The following is a 12,612-nucleotide window of genomic DNA, read 5'->3' as shown; positions in this document are numbered from 1 at the left end:
TATTTCTCATTTCCTTCTTGTCCAACATACACTTATACCATGTCAAATGCATCCATCTAGAGGACGATGCATTACAAGTCACTGAGGAAGCATGTCCAGCTGAAGGCTTCTTGCAACCTTCCAACAGAGTAGGGGCACGGTCACTAAGGCGCCTAAAGGCTCCATAAACATCTCCATATGGAATTACAGTTCTATTTATACTATACTCTTGACAAGCTATTGTTTACATTTATTGCCACTATAATTCTTATTAACTTCATCAAGGTTTTGAACAGCACAGTGCAATTGTTTGCCTGCTTCTTCGGTCTTTGCACATGTGCTTTAAAGTGAAATGGTAAACTATAATAAAAAAGCAGGCCACTGGAGAACAGAGCAGCATAAGACCACTCTTTGGTGCTGGCTGAAAAGTACCCCAGGTGCAGTTTTCTACCAACAGGAGCACCATCGAGGTATCTGGTAATAATCCAAATAATATAATGTTGGATACCCCCCAGTGATTTAACCTTTCCTTGCCCTTAAAATACATCCCTGACCAGTTACCCACTAACAATTTTAAATTGGGAACCTCACACATTCTGATTGTATGGTACAAAAACAATATGAAGCTGGAATTCACCATTCACCTGTGCAACAATCTCTACACTGAAAAGTCAAGGGATTAATTAAGTCAGGCTAATTATGGACAGGCAGAAATAGAGGGAACCCTATCATTATTGCTGCTCTTCCCAAGTTGCTAGGGTGATGGAAGGAAGGTGTATTTTCATTAGCTTCTCCTTATCTGGTCATAGAGATTGGCAGCCTGGAACAGTGCTGAACATATGAAGCCTGCTTGTGTTAAAAAGTTATTATGTAATATACAACATACTATGTTATCTTACAGTTTAATTTTGCACGTCATTTCCCCACACGGTGTTTCATACAGCAGGGCCTAATGACAACAGTGTTTTAGTCAAAGGCCTCCCACAAAGCAGAGTAAATGGCGCTGTGTAAAGAAATATTATGTTAAAGCATTATCCACAAGGATGTATTCTCTTTTTTTACGATTGGGCTATTAAAATGCAGAATAAAACCACAATATTGGATTCCTGAAAATCTCAGTGTTCTTGAAAACCACAAGCCGCCACCGAACTAATAAAATCACATAAGACTCGAAAAGGTATGATCATCATTTCGGTAATTTCATTTCACTTTGTGTTTTACTGATAAGATGTCAGAGTTTAGCATTTTTAAATTTTTTTTAGGAAGGAACCAGTCAGCACCATGCCCACAAGAACAAAGGAAAAGCTGAAGTTGAGCTTAGTATGGTTGCTTGATTGCACAAGAGAAGAAGTCTTGCAGAAGAGAAGTCTGAGGTTGGAAGACAGAGTCCTATTTATCATGTGGATTGTAGACAAACATCACTGGTGGTGTTGCCCATAGTAACCAATCAGATCTTTGCTTTTGTTTTCAACTTGTAGATGACTTTTGAAATCGAACTATTGATTGGTTGCTATGGGCAACATCGGGTTATGTTTTTCTCCATCATTTTACACAGGATGGTAAAGAGGCTCCTGACTGTTGCACAACCTGCATGGGCCATGCTGACAGCCAGAGGGAGTCCTTATTTGAATTAAACATCTATCTTAAAGAAATGCCTCTTGTGGTGAGTACACAAATTTCAAGAGGATATATAAACATTGTTGCTCAACACAAATTTGCTGGTTGCTGGACTACAGCTTTCAGCATATGTCATAATATAATGGGCTAATTTGATGTATTCTGTAAATTGTAGTACATAATACAAATCAAACTGTTGTTTTAAGAATTGATGTTCTTAAAGCTATAGTTGGATGTTTACATTTTTGCCAACAATTTAATTATTATTAAAAGGGTTGTTCACCTTCCAACACTTTTTTCAGTTTTTTTTTCAAATTGTTCAACAGAAATACTTTTTTTTACTACTTTCTATTCATGCCCTTTTCTTTTTTCTAATATTGAAGTTTAAAGTTTCATTTTTCATCCTCTTAGGTCTTCCTGAAGCATCTCTGGTGGGGGGGGGGGGATCAGTCTGCATACTATTCTAAATCGATACATTAGTTGATACGATTAATTCCTTATTTTTGTCCCTGCTGAGCAGAATCCCTGAGTTTCATTGAAGGCAGCTGTTATAATTGATACAATTATTATTAACATGTATTTATATAGCGCCAACATATTGCGTAGCACTGCAAAAATAGTTGCTAAAATTCCACAGATGCTGCTGAGAAATGTATCAACTAATGTAGCAAATTGTAACAGTTCAGAATCAACACAGCGACAGAAACCTTAAACAAAACTTCAATTTCGGTTAAAAGGTGAAAAATAAAACATTCAAAAAGATTGCAAAAAAAATCTTTATTTCTGGTGAACAATCGAAAAACAACTGAACTGAAAAAGGTGTTTGAAAGGTGAACAACCCCTTTAATGTAAATAAATCCCCCAATCACAATCTTGCATGCAAGCAAGACATTTAACAGGCATGTAATCAACACTGGAAACTAACAAAAACTGCTTCTAAAGCCACCTAAATAGCATTATTTCCACTTTTATGATGTTTACCTATTGTAATATTGGCAAACAAATTGTACAGTAATCCCCCTATGTAAGATAATGAAATAACTGAGAAGTCAAGCAAAGCAGCATTCTTAATGAAGAATTACTTTAGAGTTGTAATTAAATTAGGAGTAACTACTTTAAAAAGAAAGGAATGCAACAGGAGAGATACAGAATTCGAACCCCTTTAAAATTATGATTTGCAACACAGCAGATATGTACATAAAATGCATAGATGCAAATAATGTTCAGTTTTATTTCTCATGCAATTCTATGAAGGCACCAGACCTTTGCAAACAACCTTAAATCGCCAGTAAATGGAAATTTCATAAAGCAGGGCTTTAGAAGATTATTATTATTACATCCTTTAATGACAGTTATCTTTAGAAGCATGTTTTTCTACAGCAAGAGTAACGTTGCTGCCAGAATATGTCAGTAAAAATGTTTGTAGAAATAAATCTGACCTTTCAGAAAGAAAATTTTGACTGGGTCAAATAATAACTTGAGGTCTACAAAGCTAAGGTTTGAGTGACATTTGTCAGATATAAGATATATTCCTTATAAACTTGAAAGGCCACCCGAACACTCCTCAGGGAGAACAAAAGTGTCCCTACTGAGGTCTGCTACCGTACGTGAGAATTGGTTAAAGAAACTGCAACACCAAAAATAAGTGTTTTAAAGGCATTTCAATATAATAATACTGTTGCTGTGCACTCGTAAAACGCCTGAGTTTCCTTCTGAAACACGACTATAGTTTATATAAAAAAAGTTGTTGTGTAGCCATGGGGGACAGCCATACAACCACATGATACACAGTAGATAACATAAGTTCTGAAAAATCCCATTGTATACTACTGAGCTTATCTGTTATCTGCGGTGTACATTATATTTTCATTACTTTAAGACACTTTCATTTTTTGGTGTCATTTTTCCTTTAAAGCCTAAATTATATACATATGGTCCAAATGTAACCTTGGCTACCAACAGCCATTTTACAACAAGAAATAATAATATGTGGCCATACAAAGCAAGGTCCTTTTAAATACATACATTCAATGTTTTCTTAAAGGGGCAGTGTACCCCCTTTTCAACACAAGTTCAGTCAATAGAGCTTGGACTGAAAATACCCTTTGCAAACTACTTTATTCAGAAATTTTTTTTATTAATTTTTCTATTCTTTGAGCTTAACATGGCAAACAGCCAAATTAAAGTTACTCCATGTTTGGTCCTTACAAGGAAGTCTTTTAATTGGAAGGATTATCGGTGTTCTGGTAATCGAATTATCTACCTTGTCACAAAGACCTACCATGGAGAAGCATCAGTATCCCTGTTCATTGGGGGGAAAAATTACCAAAACCGTCATTTTTTGTGATTAAAAGAATAAGCAAAAAGTATATTCAGCACAAGCCCTAATGATTGTACTTGTGAGACACAGGCCAGCGCTAGAGATTGGCTACAGTCCTCATGTATCCAGTGATAGGCTGTTATATAATATCGCAGCACATTGTATAGAATCTAACAGGAATCATGCTTGATATCCAATGGGCTTGACACTTTATACAACTCAGCCCTGCCCCCACTGTTAAAATCCTGAGCTATTTTGCATAGACTGCTCCTTGCTATAGCGGACTATACCAAAATAGACCCATGGCAAGCTTCTATAGGCCAGGGCCAGATGACTTTGGATCTTGACCAGGCTGAGAATTCGCTGCCCCACTGCTGCTCTGCCAGAATAAACTGGGCATCCTGCAAATGTTGAGTGAGTATTCCCTTGCACCCATAGAAACACATTTTCCTACTATTAGCTAATTATAGACGCAGCAATACTGACGCTAAATATTATTGCTTCCTATAAGTTGTAAAGGATGCAATTTGTACTTGTTTTTGTGCCTAGCACTTCACACACTGTTAGTAAACAAGGCCTGTTTTAAGTTAGGTTAAAAAACTTTTATCTTCCATTTACAAGAACAACACTGTAGCTGGATCAGAGAGCCTGCTGCCACTATTCGGTTTAAACAAATAAACATGGCAATATTAGTTATGCAGCTGTGATGTTACAAATGAAAGCACTGCACAAAATCAGTAATGCAACACTATTAAAGTGCGGGTGCATGTATCAATCCATCTTATAGAGCTGCATGAAAGATATAAGGCATTACTACAAGACCTTCAACTGGTGAGAATGTAAAAAAAAAACCCATAAACAACTTTTACAAATAAGCCAAAGAGAGAAAGTCCTTCTACACAAAAACTTTTATATTAAAAAGCGCAATTTTAGTGGGATTACGCATCCCATCAAGTTCAACAGTATATTCTTTAGACAGGAACTCTGTGTTATGTGATAAAAGACACTAAGTTTGCCTAGGTGCAGTAACCCACAGCAACCAGTACCTATTACTGAAATCAAAAGGAATGAATGAATGAATTAAAAATTTCCAGTGCTTTTAAAGTTATTTGTAAAAACAATGGCTATCGAAACAGCATTTGCCGAACTCCTGGTTATTACTTTTTAAACAATGTTGCAAAAGTCTTGCATTACTTTTCTTACATTGTTTCAACATTCTCAGCCACCAGGGCAGAGAACACACAGGGATAGACACCGCTTTCTATAGCAATACATATAGAATTAAAACCCATCGAAAATCTGTAATAAATGTAGATAGGAAAGTTAATTAGAATTATGCCAGCACTAATACCTTGTGTAAACATTGAACATTGCTGGACTGACATACTTGAAGCACCTCCAGAAAACTTTAGACCACAAGTCCACTCTAGAAATATCTTTTTCTCCTTTCCTCATAACTTATTTATTCTCTAAGTGTTTACACACAATTGTCTATTCTTCCAACAATTTCTCCTCTTGTATGTATGTATATGTTTATTGGTATAGCGATCCTTGAGGGCAAAGCACTGTTCAGCAAAATAATATATTAGAACAAACATTCGTAACAAAAATGAGTAAACTCTTATCAGCTATCTACTTACACAGAGTTATAACCTGCATTTTTACAAGTTTTCAAATGCATCTGCCGAACCTTGACAGTCAGTCTAGCTGACACATCATGTGGTGAACTCAGGGCAGCCTCTGGCTCATGAGCTGTTTCTTAAAGGGCATATAAAGTCGAAAATAGAATAAGGCTAGAAATGCTGTATTTTGTATACTAAATATAAACATGAACTTACTGCACCACAAGCCTAATCAAACAAATAATTTATGCTTTCAAAGTTGGCCACAGGGGGTCACCATCTTGTAACTTTGTTAAACATCTTTGCAAGACTAAGACTGTGCACATGCTCAGTGTGGTCTGGGCTGCTTAGGGATCATCATAAACAAAGCTGTTGGAGTTCTGCATGGCTGGTAAGTAAGGCGGGGGCTCCCCCTGCTGTTCATAAGTATGATTGTTTCCCTGCTCAGCAGTTAGGGACTGTCTGACAATTCCTATCCACAGCAGTAAATGAAGGGAGAATTTCACTGCATACAGTCAGGTTTCTTATAAAAACAGTACACATTTTTTAATTAATGTATATTGGAGATAGGTTTCTTTTTCATTAAAGAAAGTAAACATGGGATTTTATTTTTTTGCCGTTACATGCCCTTTAACTACAAGTCCCGGCATTCCCTCTCAAGTTTATTTTGCTTTTGGAATATTAGTCCTGGTAAAGCCGCGTGGGGATCGGATAGGCTGGGGAGTCTTCAGCCTCTAGTTTATCCAATCCTTGTGCAGCTCTAACGGGACTAAAACTTATGTGACAAAACAAACAGCACAGAAAGATGTGTATGGGAATAAACATGCAGGCACCACGGCAGCCGCCCTCCCTCCCAAGTCTGCAGCTCACAGACAGCAGGGTCCGGCTATTGCATACTACCCAACAACTCAGCTTTTTCCAAAGCAACCCGCAGCCCCGAATTGCTACTTACACCTCTGGCAAAGCTGTTAGCTGCAAGCTTCTCGCCTGCTGTCTTGCAGAGAATCCCGACGCCACCAGTCTCATCCCGCGAGACTGTGACGTCACGACTACACGTAAGCGCAATGATGCGTCACGTAGCCGCCTTGTGGGCGTGGCGAACAGAGACGGCGTAATTTAGCATTACGCACTTGAAAGCCTCTAATAAGTGGTTGTTGGTCAGCTCATTTTTTACTCTGCTCCCAAATACTCCTTTTGGTAGTATAAACAAAGGGACACAGGCTTTTATTTCGTGTTGGTTGTCTGCCATGCCCTATATCAGGCACCCCATCTCCTAATATGTCCTCTCAATGATTTTTAGTTGTACTTTTAGTTTTTTCTTAATTGTCAACAATAACTGCAGCCATAGGAGCTGCTTCTTCTAATTTCTGAAAGAGATTGATTTTGTGCAAACAGGCTGGCTAAAATTACTCACTTTCTTAGTTATATTTGTATTTTAGTGCAAAGAGAAGAACAAGGGTTAATTTAGAAGAAGTCAATGGGTGAAATTAAGCAAAATAACCTAATACGCTTTGTTTGCTCTGCTCCGATGAGTACAGTTTCTCTTTTCAGTTCCACAGCAGTAAGTTCCAGGGTCCCAAAAGAGCATCGGTAAAGACTGGTGCTGGCAGTGGTTTCTCCTGTTTCACAGAGGAGTTAGACCACACTGGTTGTCACCGACAGTTACCCATAAACAGACTTTCACCTTATTTTTAGTTCCAGTCACGGTGTGAAGACAAGGACAATATTCACAATTTAGGGACAATATATTGACTAATTTTGGAGAATCGAATGGGTACCAACAGAAATCTTAAGGCTTTTTTTTAAAGTTGTGTCTGGGGCTCCCAGACTTGTTGTCTGTTTGCCAACAGTAGCCACCACTATCAGAGCCTCTTCTACCAATCTGATATGGATATGGAGAGTTGGCGCTGGGTTTCGCTGCCAGTAGCTGTGCATTAATAATTGGCATCAAGATTTCTGGAAAAAAAAAGTTTAGCAAAGTTGTTAGCCAAAGGCCTTAAAGCAACACATTTATAGACCCCCACATCCCTCAACAGGGTTGGTGGGTTTATAGCCACATTGGGCTACTGTTAAAACTTAATGGCTGGTTTTAAAAGTCCAAACCAGCCAATATATAGAATTTGGCTAGTTTTGGATATTGCCGCGGGTTTGGACTTTCAAAACCCGCCCTATTTCCTTATTATCTATGCCTGTTATTGTAAATGAAAAAGCTCCTCTGTCCCATCCGATCCTGGCAGATTCGCTGTAGAAACAGGCATTCATTCTGCTAGAGTCTGCCTGCTCTTCACTTGGAGTGGGGTTCAATCGTATGCAGTTCTGTGCAGCCCTCTCCTCCGGACTCCAGCCTCTTTACTCGGCTTCTCTCAGTTCAAGCAGACAGGCTACAGAATTCTAAGCAGCAGTAGCCGATTGGAGGCGGTGAGAGTGGGGGAGGTGGGCTCTTTCCTTTCCTGGTTTGCCTCAATCCAAGTCAGGCTGAAGAAGTGGCTGAGAGCAGAGGAGCTGGGCTGAGCAGCAGAATGCTGCCTGGGAGTGCTGCTGCCTCCTCTTCTCCCCAGCACCCTCTGCTGCATGTCACCCCAGCTGTCAGGTCTCCTTCCTTTTTCTTCCAGTCGTTCTCCTCTGTCTCCTCTCCCTCACCCCCTACAGCTCCATCTTTCCTACACCCTACCTTCCTTGAGCCCCCAAGGACTAAATCCAGATCTACTGTATGTGTGGGTCTGGATTCATGATGAACCAATAAACACCTGCACCTCCATGGCATACTTAAATACAGATAATTAATCCTCTAAAACAAAAGGTGTTTCCCTAGTCCAGAAGTCAAAGAGGGCTCTCCTCCACCCTTAAAAGACACTTTTCAAGATAGGATTGCTGTATACCTCAAAGGTAAAAACCATTGAGGGTGAAAACAGACAAATAATATAGTGTAGTACTTATGAGTAAAATGTGCTAAGTTTACACCCAAATTTTTTGTGCTGCATGCCACCTTAATACATATGCATTCTGTGGAATACATTCCCCTATAAACAAAGGGTATTGAAAAGTAGAAATTGCACTTGTGGTGTCTAGTTGTAGTTCTTATAAGCGAACCAGGACACCTACCAATCTTGAAGCCCTTCTTTAACTTACTTCTTGTAAGTATGATCACTTGCTAAACTCACTAGGAAATTGGATTGTGGGCTCTTGTGGTACTACAACTAGACACCACGGGTGCAATTTCTACTTTTCAATACCCTTTGTTTATAGGGGATTGTATTCCACAGAATGCATATGTATTAAGGTGGCATGCAACACAAAAAACTTTGGGTGTGAATTAAGCACTTCAAACAACTTTTAGAGTATATGTGGACATTTTACTCATAAGTACTATACTATATTATTTGTTTGTTTTTTCCCCCTCAATGGTTTTTACCTTCATGGCATGCCAGGAGCAGCTCACTTTCACCAGTGTACAGCCCATATGACATACTTCCCAAGAGGCCTGCTTTTTCCAGGATAACCACACAACCATAAAAATACAACAGAATGCAAAATTCTTTGCTGGGATTCTGTTGGGTTGGGAAATAATCCTTAGCTGCTGAGACGGTAGAAATATCAACAAGTTAGTGGGGAATACGCAATGCCTGTACTGCGTTATGTACACTTTTTTTTTTTAATGAAGTGAACGATGCACTTACTAAAGGTTAATGGCACACACAGCACTTTGACAGCCTTTTGTTATTGTAACCTTTCAGTTTAGTTACAAATGCAGAATTGATTAGTGAGCAAAAATAATCTTTTACTTAATGATATACTTGCATCTGGCATTATAGAAGAACAGGCTCAGTCCATGCCACTTATGTTAATAATGATAATAATAGTAATAAAGCCACACAAGACCAAAGTTTGCCCACATTTTGTCATTTATTAATTCTTCAAAAGTTAATGAATAGTGGACATATGATTGCTTGTTGTGGGTTATTAGACCTGGGGCAACTTTGCACTCAGTGGCGGAACTACCGGGGGAGCAGGGGGTGCGAGCGGACCAGGGCCCGCACCCCATCAGGGCCCCCCCGGCAGTCCTTGCGCCACAACAAATGCAGCCAAATGCGGCCGTACGGAGGGGGCGGGGCCCGGCTGCGCATCACGCACCAGGGCCCGCCCCCTCTAGGATTGCTTCTGTTTGCACTTGTTATAACATAGACGCATTAGTGCCCTATTATTTATGGGTTTTTTTTTATAGCATCAGTGCATCACATAGATTGTACCTTATTTATTGCTTTTAATATAAGGTCCCATACTTATGCACGCACTATGATCAATAAACCTTCCTTATGTTTTTGGAGTGTGGTAGGAAACCATAGGAACCCCATACAAGTACAGGTTAAAAATAGAACTTCCTAATTTTTACTAACTTTCTAATTTTTTTCATGTGCTTATTTCAGATTTTGTTGTTTGGTTGAAAAAAAGAGTTGCAATGGCTGATTGGCATATGGACTCAAATGTCTGTAACATAACAGCCTTTAAAATTGTTTCCTAATGCTTTTCTAAATGATCTTTATTGAAAATCTGCTGCATTATAAAGTACAGGTAGGTGGTTTGTTCCTACTTGGATATCCTGTCCTTATACAACCCACAGCAGCCTGTATTGAGCTCAGAAATTCGTATCACGTTCTTTAGTATAACATCATGTTCCCAGTTCTCAGCAACAGCAGCTGCTGCAAAGTGGGCTGAGAGCTTGACAAGGTTACCTTTGACAGGGGAGGAAGCTGTAATGATATCAAAAACTGAATATATTTGGATAAGACTCATTGCATCATCCTCAACCATCTCCCCCTCTACAAACTGGATGGAATAGTCCTGAAGTGAAAAAACACTTCCTTTCTTTGTTTTGAAGAGGGATAGCAAGGAAATAGTTCTAGGCATGTAAATAATGTTGCTCAAGCCTGAGTTACCAGTATTTTACCAGAGTTTACATATTATCAAGAGTAGTAGTAGTAGTAGTACTGCAACATCACAACTCTTTAATTATGTCCTATTTTTGTCCTTTGCACAATGTATTTCTTAAAATAAATGAGACATGATTCTCCAATTCCACTCTAAATAGATTGATAAACCAAGGCAGGGAATAAATGTTTAGTAAAATGAAAGAAATAGTATTGGTGTTGTTAAACTGTCATTAAAACAATGTAAGATTTGCAAAAGCCTTACTCCGTTTTGTCAATATGGCAGTATTGTATAAATTGCCATATATAATGGTCCAGACACCACTTAGTTTGAAGATAGGCTATGTTGTTAGGCGTTATTAATGACAGTAATAACATCAAATTGCTTTTCTCCCACTTTTGATGCTGAAATTCAGCAGTGTTTCAGGGGCTACTGCTGCATGAAATTAAAAAAACTTTTTAAACTAGGGTGATATAGAAAGAATCAGTGTTCAGATAATTGTGAATTTGTTGGTTAATTATCTTCTGCCATAAACAAGTTTGTCTTAATGCCAGTGAGAACCTTGTATCAATGGAGAAATTTAAACTGCAGTCAATGTTAGAGCATTGAGGCCACACTCACCAAATTTGAATCACATAGTTATGGGGTGAACCCAAATTAAAAGGTGATTATTGTTTGGTTGTCCAAAAGTGGGAGGATCCAACAACAACATTGGCTCTGAATGGGAAAATTTAAATTGTTGATACTTTTACAGCTTTGAAGCCACACTCACCAAACTTGAATTTCGTAGTTATGGGGTTAACCCAAAGGAAAAGGTGATATTAGTTGAATGCCCAAAAGTGGGAGGAGCCAACAACAGCATTGGCTCTGAATTGGGAAATTGAAATTGCTGACACTTTTACAGCTTTAAAGCCACATTCACCAAACTTGAATCACGTAATTATGGGGTGAGCTTTAGTGAAAATGTGATATTGGTTGGATGCCAAAAAGTGGGAGGAGCCAACAGCATTTACTATGAAACAAGAAATTTAAATTGCTGCCACTGTTACATCTTTGAGGCCACACTCACCAAACTTGAATCACATAGTCATGGGGTCAACCTGAATGAAAAGGTGATATTGGTTGGACACCCAAAAGTGGGAGGAGCCAACAACAGCATTAACTTTGAAACAAGAAATTTAAATTGCTGCCACTGTTACAGCTTTGAGGCCACACTCACCAAACTTGAATCACACAATTATGGGGTCAACCTGAATGAAATGGTGATATTGGTTGGATGCCCAAAAGTGGGAGGAGCCAACAACAGCATTCACTGTGAAAGGAAAAATTTCAATTGCTGTCACTTTTACAGCTTTGAGACCACATTCACCAAACTTGAATCACATAGTCATGGGGTCAACCTGAATGAAAAAGTGATGTTAGGTGGATGCTCAAAAGTGGGAGGAGCCAACAACATTAACTTCGAATGGGGAAAATTAAACTGCTGCCATTCTCACATGTTTGATGCCAGTGTCCCCCAAACCTTTCACAGTTGGTCAATGGGGGACTAAGGTTAAAAGTCACATAAAGTAGGTGGAGACAATAAGAGCAAATCAGATTTATTAAGTGAATTCACATGTTTTTTCAAACCAACATGAAGTTTGTTCTCAAACTTTCCTTTCTAGTCTAGTTGTAACATTAATCCTGCAATATTGAATTAAAAAATCAATGTGTAGTGCATCTGCTGCCATCTCATGGTGAATTTGGTCAAGTGCAGCTCAGTAGAACATCTCTTAGCATAGTTGAAGGCTTTTAAAATGAAAGACTCACTTAAAATCCAGGGTTTAGGGATTAATAAACACACACAAATTACTTTTTTGTAATTAGTTTTTAAGTAATTACTTAGTGGTGTTTACTTATTAGTTAATTAAAGGGAATCTGTCATTGGTTCTTTAAAATAATAGTTTTTTTGTAAAAAAATAGCTATAGCATAAATAATTAAAAGGTGTAATTAAAAAACTGAATTGATATATATGTACATAGTAATTTTATTAATAAAGTAATCACTTAAAAATGGCCAACCAGGACTCCAAATTACTCCATACAAATTCATAAAAAGTAGATAAAATTAGTATAGTAATCACTTGCTGCAAATCAAGGCAATCAATA

General features: G+C 38.3%; 1 protein-coding gene across 4 annotated transcripts in view; it reads right to left on the bottom strand.

The window, feature by feature from the left end:
- The window catches only part of rnf44.L (ring finger protein 44 L homeolog), a 39,792-nt gene extending 33,161 nt beyond the window's left edge, over positions 1-6,631 (bottom strand). The window contains exon 1 of one of the 4 annotated variants that reach the window (XM_018252256.2): positions 6,491-6,631. In XM_018252256.2, coding sequence (XP_018107745.1) covers positions 6,491-6,564 — 74 coding nt within the window. In that variant the 5' untranslated portion in view covers positions 6,565-6,631. The remainder of the gene's footprint in view (positions 1-6,490) is intronic. The other 3 variants (XM_018252253.2, XM_018252251.2, XM_018252255.2) reach the window with 3 other exon arrangements.
- Between the last annotated feature and the right edge of the window lie 5,981 nt (positions 6,632-12,612).

This window comes from Xenopus laevis, chromosome 3L (assembly GCF_017654675.1).
Source record: "Xenopus laevis strain J_2021 chromosome 3L, Xenopus_laevis_v10.1, whole genome shotgun sequence".
In the NCBI taxonomy this organism is placed as follows: domain Eukaryota; kingdom Metazoa; phylum Chordata; class Amphibia; order Anura; family Pipidae; genus Xenopus; species Xenopus laevis.
This window is presented reverse-complemented; position numbering and strand designations above follow the sequence as displayed.